The sequence below is a fragment of the Colletotrichum navitas genome, assembly GCF_030913465.1.
Source record: "Colletotrichum navitas strain CBS 125086 chromosome Unknown LY79scaffold_50, whole genome shotgun sequence".
Lineage (NCBI taxonomy): Eukaryota > Fungi > Ascomycota > Sordariomycetes > Glomerellales > Glomerellaceae > Colletotrichum > Colletotrichum navitas.
The window spans coordinates 217186-234716 of record NW_026850596.1 but is presented as its reverse complement, the minus strand read 5'-3'; the positions used below and the strand labels follow the sequence as shown (position 1 = coordinate 234716).

General features: G+C 43.9%; 3 protein-coding genes across 3 annotated transcripts; 1 reads left to right on the top strand and 2 right to left on the bottom strand.

Annotated features, from left to right (window-relative positions):
• Nucleotides 1–5324: 5324 nt before the first annotated feature.
• LY79DRAFT_560320 (pectinesterase) lies at nt 5325–6643 on the bottom strand. The gene is made up of 2 exons (XM_060558319.1): nt 5887–6643; nt 5325–5825 (listed from the first exon to the last, which is right to left on the bottom strand). The coding sequence occupies exons 1-2, from the start codon at nt 6509–6511 to the stop codon at nt 5458–5460; spliced, it is 993 nt and encodes a 330-aa protein (XP_060411950.1). The 5' UTR covers nt 6512–6643; the 3' UTR covers nt 5325–5457.
• Nucleotides 6644–8817: 2174 nt separating this feature from the next.
• LY79DRAFT_636166 (fungal-specific transcription factor domain-containing protein) lies at nt 8818–11428 on the bottom strand. The gene is made up of 4 exons (XM_060562266.1): nt 11073–11428; nt 10590–10955; nt 10276–10541; nt 8818–10226 (listed from the first exon to the last, which is right to left on the bottom strand). The coding sequence occupies exons 1-4, from the start codon at nt 11102–11104 to the stop codon at nt 9289–9291; spliced, it is 1602 nt and encodes a 533-aa protein (XP_060411949.1). The 5' UTR covers nt 11105–11428; the 3' UTR covers nt 8818–9288.
• Nucleotides 11429–16439: 5011 nt separating this feature from the next.
• LY79DRAFT_490447 (uncharacterized protein) lies at nt 16440–16589 on the top strand (the record flags this gene model as incomplete). The annotated part of the gene is made up of 1 exon (XM_060553315.1): nt 16440–16589. A coding segment is annotated over one exon (150 nt), but the record flags the coding sequence as incomplete, so codon positions are not given.
• Nucleotides 16590–17531: the final 942 nt, after the last annotated feature.

Genomic DNA, 17531 nt, shown 5'->3' with positions numbered 1-17531 from the left:
TATAATAGTAGTAAAAAGTAGCTAAAGCTAAAAAGGAAGACTAGACTTTAAGAGTAGTCTACTTCTCTATAAAGATTAGTTAGTAGTCCTATAGGAGGCTAGTTTAAGAGAAAAAATAATCTTTTTTTATTATAATAATTTACTAGTAGGGCACTTTAGTAAAGATAGGACTATAGAGCTAATTTAGTAAAAGTTCTAGTAAAAAAGGCTAAAGTAAAATATAAGGGAGTATATTAACACTTATAGGATATACCTAGGTATAAAGGCTAAGACTTATAAGCTATATAGTACTTTATAGTTATTACTATTACTTTAGAGGCCTTTTAAGAAGATCTTAATAGACTTTATTATAGGTTTACCTCTAGTATAAACTAAGAGGTAAAAAATAAATATAATCCTAGTAATTATTAACTATTTTACTAAGTACTATATATATATAGTAGTAAGTATATTAATTACTATAGAAGAGCTTATTAAAATACTATATAAGAAGGTAAAGCTTAGGTTTAGTATACTATAAGGGGTTATATTAGACAAAGGATTAGTATTTATAAGTAAATACTAGTTAAACTTATACTACTAGTCTAAGATTAAAAAGAGGCTTTTAATAGTTTTTTACTTATAAATAAATAAGTAAATAAAGGCTATAAATAAGGTTATAGAGTATTACTTATACTATTTTATTATAGGTAATAAGTCTTATTAGCCTAATTTATTACTATTAGTAGAATTTATAGTAAATAATACTAAAAATATAATAATAAAATATAGCCTTTTCTAGGCCTTATTAAGGTACTTACTAGAGTTTTACTTAAATCTTAAGGACATAATTTAAGGGAGAAAAGTATAAAGTGTCTAAGATTACTTAGAGAAGTTATATAAGTTATAGCTAGATTTAGTGTAAGTATAGTAATAAGCTATTAAAAGGTAAATAAAGAGCTATAATAAACGTTATAAACCTATAGTGTTTAAATAAGGAGATTTAGTCTTATTATTTATAAAAAACTTATAGTTTAAAGCTACTTAGTGTAAATTAGTACTTAAGTTTATTAGACTATTTTAGGTAATATAGGCTATAAATAAGTAAGCTTATTACCTAGTGTTACCTAAGAAGTACTTATAGATATATAACGTTTTTTATATTAGCTTATTAAAGCCTTAGAGGAGAAGGCTATAAAGTAACTAAAGCCTACTATTCTTTAACCTAGAGGAAAATAATCTAGAGTAAGAACTAGACTATATAGTTAACTACTATATTATAAAAAAAGAAATATTTTACCTAGTTAAGTAGATAGGCTAGCTGTCTAAGTATAACTTATAGGTTAGTAGTAATAATATAGAATTAGTATAAGAAGTAATAAAAGAATATAAGGAAAGCTAAGTAAAAAAGAACTAAAAGTATAAAGATTAATTACTACTAGGTAATAATAAAGCTAAATCTTAAGTAAATCTAGAAGAACTAATAAGCCTAATAATATAGTACCTAAGGGGTATACTTAAATAAAAATAACTAAACTTAACTTAGCCTAAAAACCTAACTTAAAAAATAAAATAAGAAATCTAAGAAGTAGTATACTTAAGGTATATCTAGTGCTATTATAAACTATAATTAAAATCCTTAATTTAGGAGTAAATTATAGCTAAGGTCTTAGTAAAAGGATAGTAAGTAATAAGTTCTTTAGCCTTATTATAGATAGTATAAACTATATTATTATATATTTATACTTATATATTTACTATATAATATAGCCTTAATTACCTAAAAGAAAGTAAAGGTTATTTTAGTAGTCCTTATTAATAATTAGTAAATATTTATAAGGTTTTATAAGTAAAAAGTAACACTTACTATATAAAGTAAAGGTAAATTAAAGCGCCTATAGTAGATCTAATTATAGTATTTAGACACTAGTTTATAGTAAGTAATAAAGGTATTTTTAACCTTAAAAAAGTTATTCTATAGTAATAAGTTAATAAAAGCCTAGTAAAATATAAAAAAAATAAATATAAGAAAAATTCTTTAACGCTAGCTAGTACTAAGCCTTTTAGTACTAAATATCTAAAGTAGCTAAGTTATCTAAGAAAGTTACTAAAATAGTAAAAATAGCTTATAAATAGCTATAAACTTATTAGCCTAAATTAAAGTGCCTAGTGCTATAAAAATATTTATAGTGTCCTAGTAATTACCTAGGATTATAGTAGTACACTAGATAAATAAATATTAGTAAAAGCCTACTAAATAAAAAAAAAACCTAGGTACTAGTATATAGCTATTAGTATAAGTAGTATATTATATATATCTAGTACTACTATTAAAAGTAAATTAATAGTCTAGAATTAAAGAAGTATTAATAAAAGTATACTTAGCCTTTTACTTCTTAATAATAGTATAAATATAATATATATAAGGCTAATATAATAAAACTAGTCTTTTAGAAGAGGATTAAGGATTTAGATCTTATTTAGTAGGTTATTACTAAAAGGATTAGAGAGTTAAGTAACCTTATTATTAGGATTATTTATACTAATTTTATCCTTAGTGTTATAAAACTTATTATTAAAGCCTTAGGAAACTAGTAAGACAAGGTTATAGTCTTAGGGTATAATAAATAATAAAGGGCTAAGAGAACACTAGTTAGGACTAAGGAGAGAAGTATAATAGGAGTTACTTTTACTTTAGTTACTATTTATATTATTATTATATTTTAATAAGTAATAAATTAATCTAAAACTATTAAAAAATAAAGAGTTATATTTATTAGTAGTATTTTTATATTTACTATTTTTAACAAGAGGGCTTACCTTATAAGTAGTTTAGTAGGCCTATTAGAATATAAATAGGTTAAAATAGCTACTTAATTACTAATAAAAAAAGTAAGTTATAGTAATATTAGCTTAAGTGTAGTAAAGTCTAGCTAATTACTCCTAATATATAGCCTAATTATAAATAGCTTAATTAAGATAATTTATTAAAGAATTAGCACTAGTATACTATAAATTCTTCTCTTATAATCTAAGGAATTAGCTAAGTCTTACTATTATATTAGTTATTATTTATTAAAATTAGTTATTAAAATCTAAAAAAAAAAAAAAAAATTAATAATCTAATAAAACACTAGTAAAAGAAAAAAAAAGTAGTAATAATAGTATAAGAACTTAATAAAAGGCTATAATAAAAAAAAGATAAAGTTTATAAAAGTAAATAAATAATAAAAAGGTAAAGCTTAGAAAGGTAGCTTTAAGAAGGAGTATAAAAGGCCTTATAGATAGCTAATAGGCTAACTAAACCTTTTTAAGAATATACTAGATTAGGGCTAGTGTAGTATAACTAGGATAATTATATAAAAGGGGAGTATAATTATTATAAGACAATAGGTAATTACCTTAAAGTCCTAGGTAGACCTAGTAGGTTAAAGAAACATTATTCTTAATATAGTTTAGTAAGTGTTTTACTTAGCAAGGCTAAATAAACGCAAGATTAAAAAGGTACTAACCCCCTAGCAAAAGGCTAGTAATAGCTAGGTTAAGAATTAGCTTCTATATAATATAGGACCTATGTTTTAATTATTACTTCTCTTCACTAGTGCTATTATATACTAGTACTTCTTAATAATATAAGAATCTATATAACTTTAGAACTATAAAATAAAAGAACCTATAATACTTTATATAGTTACTTTATAGTATAAAGTATATATTTACTAGCTTATACTATAGACTATACTAGCTATACTATAGTATATACTTAAATATAAGTTTTACTAAAAAAACTTTCTTAGAGAAATTTTAACTTACTTATATAAGCTTATATAAGACTATATATATTATATAGAAAATATAACTACTTAATATAGTAAATAAAATAGCTATTTATAAAGTTTTAAGCTTATACTACTAGTAAATACTAAGTTATAGCTAATAATAATTTACTAGTATTTTAGTATATTTTTATATAAAGCCTTATATCTTAAGTTATACTAATAAGAATAATATAAAAAACCTAGTCTAGTAAAAGTAAGTATTTAACTAACTATAGGAATTTTTATAGAATTATAGAAGCTAGGGTTATACTGTTATAGCTATAGTAAAAAGGAGTAGTTTTGGTGTATTTTAGTGTATTTTGGTGGGAAATAGGTGATCGCCAAGTGGGGGTGATCGGAAAGTGGGTGCTTTGACTTATTGGTTACTTCAAACGCTATTAGTGCGGTCAGCTACTTCCGTTGAATCGTTTCTTTGCGATTGACAACAAGCATAATGCATTAAATCGATTGTCATATTCCTCAGGCACGAACACTTTTATCCTAACTACCCTTTACGAAAGCATTTACTCTATCGTTGAAATACCTCTGTTGCCCCGTTGGTCTCTTCTCGCCATTGAGTTCACATTTCATTCCTCGGGGGCAGCACGCGTCACTCCTGCAAACAATTCCGTATTCCACAGCAATAACTGGCCAAGACTAAACACTATCGCTCGAAGCACCTGCGATCGAGTCTGATAATAGCAATATCACAGGTAGCATGCTGTCTTCAGTTAGTGCACGGTTGAACATATCTACAGACAGGTTTATTGACCAAAAAGTCAAGGCGCATGCAGTGGATGGTAAGATATGCCAGAACAACCGGATCTTCCATCGATCGAATTATATTGATTGGCGACGAAGCCAGTACGCTTCCTGCTTCTCGCAGTGTAAAAGTCTTGTGTTGGACTTGGTCCAACAACCAGCTCTCGGTATGCATGACCATGGTATCATGCCGTGGCACCATAGTCTTGTATCCTTTCGCCGAAAATAACAACCGCTTTAGTTGCTCCATTTGGTCAACAATCTCGCGATGTCTTCGCCCTCCTCTCCCTCGCCCCCCCAAAAAGATTTTACCGACAAACTCCGGAATCGATCTTGAATTTCTTATCTAATGCGACGCCAACCACGACTGAGGTCCGTAAGCTTGGTCGCGCGCCCCCGTATTACGTACAGTCTGGCTTTCGTCGGATATCTACCTAGGCTGGGTGGCATTCAAGCTCATCAACTTGTGGTATGTCGCTCTATGCTGTGATTACCTGAACTCAAAGCCACTGTATCCACTGTTTCTTAGGCCAATGCCAACCAGGGGTAGCCCAGAACGAAAAACGAAGAAACCTGACGCGGCTCGTTTGGGACGAGATGCACAACTTTCTTTTAGAGTTTCGCAGATTTTCTCGGCCAGGCATCGTAATAAGTATCGCTGAATCGCCTAGCAAGGGTCGAGACGCGTAATGCGTAGCAACAAAACCGAGCCTAAGCTGCATAGGAAAAAAGTAAAGATCACGCGAGGGATTCGTGGCAGTTTCGATTGACTTCCGTCTGGGATGGCGTTGTGATTAATATATACTACGATTGGGCAGAAAAAGTATATGTACGAAGAAATCTGACCACCACGCCCGCGTATAGCGCAGGGGGGGGAGAACCCGCTTTGGTGCACTTCCTACATGTAGGCAGCATCATAGTATCCCGCGCTGGTGTAGGTGTCCCCCAGGATGCTTGAAATAGATACAGCCGAGCCGAGCTTCTTGGAGAAGCTGGCGCGAGTGCCCTGCGACCCGATACCGGTGTTCTGGTACTCGCCAAAGAGAACGTTGCTGGTGCGGTTGTCGCCGGCGTTCCACGTCGCCCAGCCTGCGGAGTTGATGGCGTTCGACATGGTTGTCTTCTGGAACACGACTTGAGCAAACTGCCTCCAAGGGCGCCCGAGGAAGTAGGCTCCGGCGGAAACGTTGTTTCCGGCGGCGGCGGCGATGTTGCAGCTGTTGAAAACGTAGTAGGAGCTGTCGGATGCACTCTGGCGGCCGTTGGCTATTGCCAGTGTCAGTTTCGGTCAAGCGATCGGTGACTGGGATCGTGGAAATGGTCTTACCAGTGATGTAGCCAACGGAGGCGGAAACGAGGCGGAGGTCGCACTGCTCGAACCAGCTCATAGCCCTCTGGCCGAAAACGAAGTCGGTAGCGCCTTGGATTAGGCATTTCGAGTATAGCTGGTTGCCCGACTGGCTGAGGACGGTGTCCTGGAACCCAGTGAACTGAGAGCCATAGTATCCGCTGTCGGCGTACGCGCTTAGGGCCACGGCTTGGCTGCCCTTGCCGTAAGCGTTGGCGACATTCACGTTGTAGAGCTTGAAGTTCTTGGCCTTGATGCGGAGAGTCGCGGTTTCATCGTTGTTGAGGCCGTTGGCCTGGCTCTTGCTGGCGGTGATGGTCACCTTGTTGCCGGCGTAGCTGCTTGTGTCCGCCGTATAACCGTAAATGGTCAGCTGGGCGGTCCGCTCAGGGACCAGGACTTGTTCGTCATAGGTCCCTTGGTCGATGAAAATGCATTGCGTGCCAGAGGCCGAGGTAGAAAGGGCGTCGACGGCCTGCTGGACCGTGCCGTACTGGCCGCTGCCAGGCGACTTCGTGACAGTCAAGCATCCATTGGGCGCGGATGTGCGGCTTGCCGCCAGCGCTACTGTGGCATAGACCAGAGGAGCGAGGAAAGACTTCATCTTGGCGGCACTCCTAGGTTAAAAGAATGTGCTGCTGTCCCATCCTAAGGTTGGGAGACCGCCTGATCTAATATCAGGCGGTGATCAGGCGGTGACTTGGGTCTCCTTTTATGTACTCCACATAAGAAGCCCACATCACATGGATTAGGCGTCGAGAGTTTGAGTCTCGTATGAGCTTTTTCCCATGCGGTCGTTTTACCCCGGACTCCCGATGCGGGCCAGTCATGATTGGTGGGAGATGGGTGCCGGCAGAGAGAAGGCACATTGTACCGTTAGGTAGATGAACCCCGATTGAAGAACCAATCCTGAGCTCGCAAACTTGAACTTGCGAGGAGCATCAGCTGGGATCCTGGTCAACATGGCAATTCAAGTGCGTCAGAGGTTTACAATGCTGGGACCGAACTTTCCCGATCAGGCACTTCCTGTTGGCGGATCAAATGCCACTGCGCGCTTTACGAACGCTAACTGCGGAGGCTATGTGTGTCATGTAGTGAGTTAATTAATCACATAGCAGTGATTCTTGGTGTTATTTCCTGTACATCGCATCCCCACCATCATATTGGGTAATATAGCAAGGGAATCGGCGAGTCAGTCAGACAGAAGAAGCGACCCAAAAACACCCCTCTCATTTCAGAGACTTGTGGGTGTGTGGATCACAGGGTAAAATGGACGGAGAGGTTGCCGAAATATCTAGTCTACTGGGGCAATCAATGAACTTTGGGCCAAGAAAACCTGCCACCCCAGTACCAGTTCTGCAGATTTCATGAGAATTGCTCTATTGTTCCATATCACAGGCGGCTCCGGAGTGTCCGTATCTCATAAACTTCTATCTCACTAGCTTCCGGCCAACATGACAAGTCACAGTCTTTATACCAGCAAATTTGTCGCTCCATTGCCACAAGACGGACCTGATGGCTATACGGATAGGCGGGTGTTAGCTACCCATCCACTCCACAGCAGATTTATACAGCACGTCGCATCCGCCTTGTTGTGTGGTCAACTCGCTTGCGACCCTAGGTTGCCGCTTCTTCCGCCAGTTGCGAGAGCGGGAGCGCAACCATATCAAACTTCCGACTGAACAGCCTAGGAATAAGTGTGATGTATGGATTTGGTCTATCTTCTTTAGTAATTTCTTAATGTTTTTGTCACGAGGTGATATAAGGCGTTATTGCTGCCCGCAATTAACGGCACTGTTTTTGGGTCACAGGCTTTTGGTCTAATTATTTATTTAGTGATTGAAAAACGCCGGGCATTGAACCTAGCATGGCACATGTAGCATAAGTCGTGATTTCGTATCGTAATACATGCATACATCTATATATATATATGTATATATATAGGGTGCACTATCCACACACTTCTGTATGAAAAAGCCGTTGATCGTCATACCAAAACGGTAAACATGATTAAACCTGCTTTTATAGATTTTTTGAGCACCTTCTTATGGAATTTCAAAAGGGAGTAAAGAACAAGAAAAGAAAATTGCGATCTGGCTGTATCTCCTCCTTGGAAGGCTATACCATGTAGGGTTTGGTTTGTCAATAGGTCGATGCGGGCCAGGGGTTGCGGGTATTCCGATCGTCAGATCCATGCTTCCAGACCACCAACAGCGTGGATGATGCTGACATCCACAGAACAGGGTTTCGCAGATGGACTGAATGTTTTTTTAAGCCTTCTGATATAATTACGAAAAGCCATACTTTGATACTGAACCCAAAAGCCAAGTCGGTATCAGGATATTCATTTCGGTCCCGAGTTCCCGCATCTCCCAATTATCGCCATTCGTCTTTCGAGTCCGCCTCTGTACGGCCTCTCCCCATCGTAGAGGGCATGCGGCCCCAGCAGCCCTAATTTCCAAGGAACAAGATGAAGCGTGCTTTGGACACTTGCTTGGCCTTCTTCAGTCAACAATAAGTTAAAAGAGGCATGATAGGGTGAGGCGATACCTCGTCTAGTCCATCCTCGCTCTTGGGTTGAATCTGAGTCGACGCGGGAGCCATGTTCGTTCCTCCTGGCACACCCGCCGGGGGTGAAGTCGAACGGCAATAAGCCGAGGATAGGTAATTTTAGTAAACGATGTGCATCCTTCGTGCATGAGGTGTGCTGTGCCTCTCGGTTCATATACGAATAGTGGCTCCTCTTGCTGTAGGAACAGTGGGCCGGGCCCCTGATCTGCCGGGGATATCGACACCGATACCAGGGCTCCGGGCCTATTTACGGGGAGCGGAATGAGAATGTCGGCTCGCTCATATATGAAGCATCTGTGGTGAGACAGCTCACGAGAGAATCAGGAAATGAAAGAAGTAGTCCTTTAGTTATGAAATGGGAGGTTTGTTTTCCTTATATTTTTCGTCGCCCCAAATCTACTCCTAGTAGATGTGACATCCTTGCCTTCACAATTCCACATCCCGCCATGCACCAACCTCCAAAGGAAACACAAACCAAAACGTTAAATACAAACCCCGATTCAAGATCGATATTTACAATATTTTACAGCTAGACTTGGATTGCGGATTAAAACCCCAAGTGTGGCGCTATTCTGCTGGTCTTTTCAAAGTGATGTCAGCTCGGGTAGGAAGGGTGACATTCATAGACACCTCGGAAGTGCGCAGCACGCGAAGATTTCTTAAAACACCGTTCCAGGCGCAAAACCCACGTAGCTGCGCGTTGCTCTGCTTCCGGAATTTGATGGTTGCGGTGGGTGATTCTTGGAACGGCAGTCACGGTGTTCAGTGGGTTCACTGGGTCGCTAGTCCTAGTCAAAGTCGCTCGCATCGTCACGCCCAATTTTCCGGACTGATGCCGATGTTGCCCACGCTCCACCTGTCGAGGTCCATATGGCCATCTTCGTCCCGCTCCTTCTCGTCAATCGGCCTCGCAAATTCGGTCAGAAACCTGAGCATCCAACGGTCCATACGGTAGCTGGTACTCATGCTTTTGCGGCACAATTCATGAAAAGTCTTTAAGCGGGCGAAACAGACTTCGAGCGCGGGCCAGTATACGCGCAAGGCAACAAGCGCATTGAAATGGCGCTCGAGGCTTGCGCGGGCGTTAGCAATCTCGGCCTCATCTGTTTCGAAGAGTAGGGTATGAATAAATATGGAAGAAGTAATGACGATGATGTGTCCAAGCATATTGAACTTGGCGTCACAGCCGGGCGTGGTGTTGGCAAGGTCGATGATGCGTGACATGGAGATGGCGTTTTCTTTGCACTTTCGGGCGAACATTTGGGCGGTAGGTGATGTAGGAAAACGTTGGACTTCATCGAGATATTGGTAGTAGAGCAGCTGGCTATAGTGGTAGTGACCAGTGTGCACAGCAATGAAGATACGGCCCAGCCCTTGAGCGGCGAAAGAGTGGAGGTTGTCTGGGGTGTCGCGGAGGCTCGGGGGTAGCTCAACTTCCCAGGCCTCTAGCTCCTGGGACAGCTGAGATACAGTCTCGTCAATGTTGGTCACGTCAACATCGGAGGTGAGGCTCTTGATGGCGTCATTGACTCTCATCAAAATGCTGTTCAGCTTAATCATTTGAGCAATGAGCGAATCTTCCCGGTTGGGGGAGAGTATGAAATCAAAGTGATTGTTGTTTGCGCGGGTCATGTTGAGGAACGTTGATTCGTTCATAGGTAATGGGACATCCATCCGACGGTCCATTAAAAGTGGAAGGTTGACACCGGTGGATGACCAAACGTCGATCATGCAGAGCGACCAATATACTATACTCGTCAGCCGCGGTCTATGGGCAGTTACATGGGATTAGTTTACCTCTAATGTGAATCTCCCGTTGAAGCGGGTCAGGAGTGGGCAGGTTGGGCAGGTCAAGATAGTTGGCTATCCTGCAGGCCGCTGAGTAGAAGACGGTCTCGGCGCCTGCCTCGCCTTCTACGATGGAGTATGCGCCGAGGAGGACGCATGCTTGAACACTGGTGAGAGACACATTGCGCAAGTTGAGCAACAGGTTCCCCTCGTTGGCGAAGAGCTCTCCTCTGGAGATGGGGGAGATACCATTGAATATGGGATTGGAGGAGAATCTTGAGTGTTTTAGTCTAGATCAGGGGCATTCAAGTGCAATCACTGACCTCGCTGATAACGCCATCATGCCGTACACCAGCACCAGCGGGGCGGTCCCTTCGTGGAGATCGAGCATGAAGCTGGGCTTGTGGAAGAGAGAGTGGAGCTGGTCGTGGATATAGCTGAAGTACAGCTCCACAAGCTCGGTGCAGAGCGCCTTGTCGGCGACGGCTGCCGAGGGCGTAATTCCGGGCGGGCTGGCGAGCATAATTTCGGTGACGGTCGGGGTCTCGGGGGTCGTCATAGAGATTGGGCTGATGGGCGCAGCCTTGGGCTGGATGATGGAGCCTGCCCGCGAGCAGGCAATGTTTTGGGCCGCGCAGTACGTGCACTGGCCGCCGCTGACAGGGACCTCGCACTTTCGCCGTCGCGCTCTGTGATGTTGTCGCCAGTGAGCGATGGCTTCATAGCCCAAAGACTCCCAAGTTGGCCGAGGCCAGGGGGGGCACTGGGGGTTCAAAGGGAACGAACGTATCGGTGGACCGACTTACCGACACGCCGAGCAGGCTGTTGAGTATCTCATCGTTGAGTGCTGCTGTTTGCTGTACGAGACTGGAGAGCAGTAACATAGAGTTGCCGGACCATGGTCGGTATATGACCTCTGTCGCTCCGAGCCTGGGCTTGTCTCGTCTGACAAGGACGAGGACGCAATGCCGTGCGCGAGTGAAGAGGTGCCCGTCAATGTTTTGGGCTGAGGCGATTGACCAAATCAAAAACGGGGAAGCTACCTGTCACCTGCTTCCTTCCCTGTCCCAGGTGCCTCCGTCCGTCCCTTCTCCCTTCCACGCCTACGCCTTCGCCTGCACTTGCCCGGGACGCCAGAGACAGACAGCTGCCTGCCTGCAGCGACTGGTCGGGGCCGACGCTCCCTCCCCCGCCCTTTCCCACAACGACTTCCAGGACCCTTAGTGGCTCGGTTAGATTGGGTGTACCGCATATACCGGTATGGGCCTTCTCCGCATGCCCGGGCCATTACGCGGATAGCCCCTCTTAGCGGGTTTGCGGGGCGACGAGCCGGTGGGTTTCTTGGCCCGTTGGTTTCTTGGCCCGTTTTGTCCACCTTCCCAAGCTTTGTCTATCATCTTCCTCATCGTCCTCTCTGAGATCCAGCAGAGATGGGATTCCTAGCTTAGTGCAACGCCCTTCATGCCTCCCAGTACGCACTCGCATGCTTCTTCGGATCGAGTGCCCGTGACCTGCGCTGCTGGTTCATGTTTAATGGAACCCGTATTGGGGAGTGTGCCGCCACCAGCATACGGATGTCATTCCTGTCCAATCAAGCCCGCTGTAACCTCAGCTCACTCAGACGATGGTCGAAAATGAGGGGTTTCGCCATCTTGATCTCATCCGGGACTTGGGGGGTTGCGCCGCGCAACTGAGAACCCCTTGTCTGCCTGCAACGTTCGCTGGTCATTCCTGTCTTCCAGTAGTCTGTCGCAGGCCCGCTGCATACATAGTATATCGTTCGGGGGGCGGGGCGCCAGACTGCGACTGAACAGGTCATCCAAATCCGGTGAGCTGCTTGGATAGTTGCGGCTTTTTGTAACGAAACAGTGGACGTTTTGCCTCCGTCGTCTCCGAAGGGCCGAGTTCCTTAACCCCAGACGGGAGCTCCCGCAATCTTCAAGTCCAGAGATCCTAGTTCGCCACCCGGAGACATCCAGAAGCGGCCGCTATGTGGAGCTCGCTAATGCAACCTTTGGTTCGTGTTAATATTCATGGTGCAACACAGCTCAGCCGAAGTAATGGTCCTCACCTGTTTTCTCAGTGCTGCATAACCAGCCTCCCCCCCCCCCCCCCACATAACTTTCGTGCGCTGCCCATCTCCTGGCTTGCTGGACTTCTCCTGCCTGTTAATTTGCAGCTTCCTCGTGCCCTCTCCTCGGCATCTGTTCCTTCGTTGAATTTGACAAATTCATCTGGGTGGTTTCTGGAGTGAGCAATTGACCACGCCCCTCTTCTCTAATATTAGTCCAGCTTTTCTTTCCTCGTCAGTTTTCGATGGAGAAACTGAAATGTATTCTGGACCTTTAAAAACAAGTTGGCCATGTCGATCACCTACTTCCCAAAGGCAGCTTCGAGTGTAGGACAAACAGACTCACCTCCAACGCTTTCTCTGAACAGTTGTTGACGCACCAGTAGTGCGGTGCATGCTCTCCATTGCAACAAGGATCAACAGTATGACGTCGCAACGTAGGCTGGAAAACCGAACCCGGGTCTGTGTTCGTTTTAAGGGTTAACCGCTGAAGCCTCTTGCTTCGTTTATATCCGCAGACAAAACCTTCATCTAAGACGATCGAAGGGTCCAATAAGCCAATTCGTATCTAGGCCAGTAAAATATCGGAAAACAATCGTTTGCCCACGTAATGGCGGTTGCCTCTTCCATCCCTCGCACTTCACCAATTTGGTCTTCTTCAAAGATCTGGATACCCCTAAAACCACATAGGCCACTTCATGGCTATGGTGTGGTCGTTGAGGTTGGCTTCGTACTTGTGTAGAAAGCTGCCAAAGCAACCTCCAGGGCGATGCCTTGTCAGGCTGCTTCAACGGTTATGGCTGGAAGAGAGTTGTTTCGTCAATCTCCGAGAGAGTTCATGGTGTCCAAGCAACCAGGACATATTCGCAACAGGATTGACTTCTCGGTCCGTCCAAAAACATGACGAAGTCGCCTGTTGAATATGGCTGCGCGACACGATGAGGCTGAGTTGAAGCAGCGAAAAACTCGGAATGGATGGCGGAACAAAGATCAGAATGTTCCGAAGACGCCATCTGACGCCGCTCTTCAGGATCAAGGTGTTGAAAAAAAAGAATGAAGGAAGAAGAAACTTGCTTTGCTTTATTCGAAGGAGGAAAAAAAGACCCACGAAGCTGTGTTATGCGAAGCTGCGCAATCCCGAATTCCGCCATTGTTCCGCTGGCAAGCGGACAACGTCCGCCAGTCTCGTCCAGGTAAACCCGCTAGTGGCGGGATACCACTCCACGAACCGGCGTGGAGAATGAGGGGGAGGTTGCGGGAATGATCTCAAGTATCATCAATTCACACCTGACTACACATATACGCCGTGGTGAAAATGCACCTTGGATTCATTTTCTACTCGCCGGCGTTAATGGGTCTCAGACATGTCGCTCTTTTCGCTTTAGTGTCACAACTGGTCGATGACATGGCAAACAGATACTGCTAGCGCAGGGGATGGGCAGAGTCTATGGATCCTCTATAGACCACTCTTGCCCTTCGGGCCAGATCAAATCCCTAGATGATCGATGCATACCATAGCGAGAAATTATACAAATCAAGCGTAGCCCGTCTTTGACCTCCTACAGTGGTTGATATGAGTGATGTAGTTGATGTCGAGTCATCCCGAAGTGCCCGCAACTACTAATGATGCTTCTGCCCCCGCCCCCATTTTATGTTTGGTAAGCCATAACTAACCCTGCTCCTGATAACCATCTTGCGATATCTGGAGGATAATTGGCAGAGGTATTCACTTTTTAACTAGAGAGGAAGAGTAGGAATGTTTAGATCGCTATTTTCTAATAAGCAATAGGCTACATACAGCTACGGTACGCAACTGAGATCTCATGCGATCGATTAGGAAGCGTTGATACGTCTTGGCAAAAGAAAGTCAAATTGAGCCGACACAGTCTTCACAACTGGACCAATAGGCATAGCTTGATCTAGAGTAGACAGGAGTGATATACACATCATGCGATGATTACTCCAGTCAGCAACATAGCCTTGCCCTATAACGTGCCACCAACGGTTGTTACAAGCAACTGAAGTTGGGTTTTGCCTGCTGCCACTACGGACTCTCCTCCGAAGTCCGAGGTACAGGTACCTACTCGCAGGAAGCATCTCGACACCAAGATGACCAACACGTACCCCCACAAATTAAATAAACTTCAAGGATGCACGAGTATTTCCCCGAAGGTGGTGTGAATTCATGTCCTAGATTCTTGCCCAGGAGGCCCTTCCTCTACTGGCCCTACGTATCCATTCCTACAAAAGTGGTCCATACCCTGCTCGGATGGGCAATTTCTAACCTCTGGTTATTTCCCAGGTTCCACATGCACGCGCGTACTCATCGGCATGGAATCATAATCTGAACAAGAGATAAGGTTTATACTTTCAGGGGTTATTTCCCCTAGCCAGGCTCTAGGCGTCACATCTTATACTCAATTCCTTACTGATTATTCATTTGCTCGGACAGCCATTATTGAGAGATTTGTATGCTATACAAGGTGATTCAATGTTTATTGTCTTTCTGGTCATCAATCGGTGATCATGACGACTCTCAACGAGATATATATAATTTCAGGGAGCAAATCCTCTTCACCTCGATGGATGTATAGTACTGACTGATATTTATAGGTGAAGTGATTGGCTAACATAGTAAGCAAGGAATTGATGTGGGATGGGCCGTTGGCATAGTCGAAGAGAACTGGGTATCTTTGCTTTACCGCAAGACATTCGGTACATATAGGTAGCGTCGGCCATGTCCAGATCGGAATGAGCTCGAGAGGGGAACGAGGCTTTCGTGTTTCGATCATGGTAGTTGATAGTTATAAGTTTTGGGAAACAAGGTTATAAAAGTAAACCCAAGCGGGGCCGAAAAGAGTAAGCCTTGAATTTTATGTTACCCTACAAAAAGTCTAGACTGTACGTACCAATTCGAAGTAATCAGTCACGCCATTGAAGATTGGACTCCGCCATTGAACCCACTGCCCGGAAGAGTCTGAGTGGCATGAGGTCCAATGCGATTTGCTTTGGAATAGTATTTGCGACCCAATGGCTTGGCACTAGGATGTTTTCGAGTCCAAGCTCCAAGTCAAACGACACTGAGATAGATACCCTACTAGACACTGGGCCTTGCTGCACTGTCCATCTCGCTACGAGGAGGTATCTTCGATCAGATCACTCCCAGCCCTATGATCTGAAATGGTCGAGAGAAGCAGTGGGCAGAAACTTTGCAGCGAGTAAGTCTGTGTTTCCGTCAGGGAGCAACCGCCGATTCCCCCGCCCCCCAAGAGGACAAAGTTACATGTGAATTTATCGGAACCATGAGCAGAAACCTTGCACCGTCCGTTGGCACCAACTCCAGTGAGCCGATGTTTCTTTCTTACCGTCCTGCCGGAGATCGTAGATTCTCGAAGACATTTGCCGATAATCATGCATCAACCCTAAAACATCGTCTCAACGGCTCGCGCTTTGGGCCAGAGTAAATGCGTTGGGACGGTAGGAAAGGTAGAATGTACCGCAGAGCCGAAACAAACGCTCGTCGGCCGAGTGCCTCTGTCAGTCATTACCGTCTACATATTTCGAGTCCGGTGATTGATGGCAATTCTTCTGTTTGATGGAGAACATAGCCAAAGTTGACGGAGGTATTTAGATGTATAATCAATCTCTGTCTCGGAGCTGGTCTGAATCAGAAGACCTACACACGATTTGTGCTCGCACATGGAATACCATGGGTGAATTTGTCATTGGAAAATCCAGCCTTTATGTTCGGCACGGATTTTCTTTTCCGAAAATTTTGCTTGTTGACTCAGGATAGGCCAGGTTGCCTCGTTACCGGGCAGCCGGAACACTTTGCCAGTTGCCGGCATGGCTTAAAGTTCCAGTCGCCTCTACTAACTCTGAGTTTGTCTGGGATGCCTCTGAGTTACCGTTCCAGATGAGTGAATAAAAGAAGTTGCTTGAATCAGCATACTTAACCAGCTATTGATAACGCTCCACACCCTCATTCTGCTCAAGAAGAATTCTGTATTCAAGGGGCCATGGTCCCATGTTGATATGGCAACATCTCAGCGATATATACAGAGCCATGGATTCGGAATCGGCCTCTTCCTCTCAGATGGGGGTGAGCAACAGGAGATTGAGAAACTCCTGTGATTGCTGCACCCAGCTGAAGTTGAAATGCGATCAACAGAAGCCTTCATGCAACCGCTGTATACAACGCAGACGAGAATGTGTATACAGTCAGGTTCGAAAGGCGGGGAGGCCTCCCAAAGTACAAAAGAAGCACCGCCGTTCAAACATGGACATCCTGCCACACCAACGGAGAAGGGACGGCTCGATTGGAGCACTCAGTCCACACGAGCCAGCATTTGGCAGCACCTCCCCCCCGATGAACATGATGGTATATGCATCCCCCGAAAGCCGAACATCCTCACCTTCGACTAGCGATGCAATGGAAGAAGGGATTATGGGATGCTGCGATTATTGGGCCTGGAATTGGAACTCGTTCTGGAATTTCCCGACAGATCAGAATAGTAGCTGGCTGTTCTTATACGAGACGAATGCCGCAGATTCTGGCATCGAGATTCTTTCCGACGTCGAAAAGCCACACCCAGGACCTGTTTCCGACCTTGATCTACAATACGCCATGATGAACCAAGAAACCCCAGGTCAGCTAGGGCTCATACCTGCTCAACATATCAATATGCCTACGGCGGAAAGAACTTCATAAGTCGGCACTCTCGTACCCACAAACAGATGCGGAGATGCGCAGTAATGGCCCTCCTTCATATCGGAACCTGGCCACAGCCGATGTTTTTCTTTCAGTTTCTACCTACAAGAGTCAATGCAACAACGCAACCAGCCACAGGGTCAACTGTCACTAGTTCCCTTCACACTGCTTTACTGCTCGAAGAAACACTCAGCGAGACCCAAGAAACTGTTAAAATATATCAAAATTATTGTTCATATTTAGATTATTCCATGGTGTTGTGCGCAACAGTCAATTGAATGATTGACTGTTTCGAGAAAGCGTTATCTAACAGCATATTCCTCAGTGGGTCATCCCACTCGCGCGAACACCTCGAGCGCACGTTGGAGATAGGCATTTATGTTATGGTGGATAATTTGTCGACTCTGTATGTGTATAAACTGCTTGAAAGCTGACGCTTGTGGGTTATGCGGACCATTGAGGACATGGGCGGCGTGGCGGATG

Excerpts from the sequence above, each read along its gene's own strand:
- LY79DRAFT_560320 (XM_060558319.1), bottom strand. The coding sequence starts at position 6,511 with ATGAAGTCTTTCCTCGCTCCTCTGGTCTATGCCACAGTAGCGCTGGCG. Across the intron at positions 5,826-5,886 it reads CTCCGTTGGCTACATCACTG|CCAACGGCCGCCAGAGTGCA; the intron begins GTAAGACCATTT and ends CACTGGCAATAG.
- LY79DRAFT_636166 (XM_060562266.1), bottom strand. The coding sequence starts at position 11,104 with ATGAGATACTCAACAGCCTGCTCGGCGTGTCG. Across the intron at positions 10,542-10,589 it reads ATGATGGCGTTATCAGCGAG|ATTCTCCTCCAATCCCATAT; the intron begins GTCAGTGATTGC and ends AAAACACTCAAG. Across the intron at positions 10,227-10,275 it reads ACGGGAGATTCACATTAGAG|TATATTGGTCGCTCTGCATG; the intron begins GTAAACTAATCC and ends TGACGAGTATAG.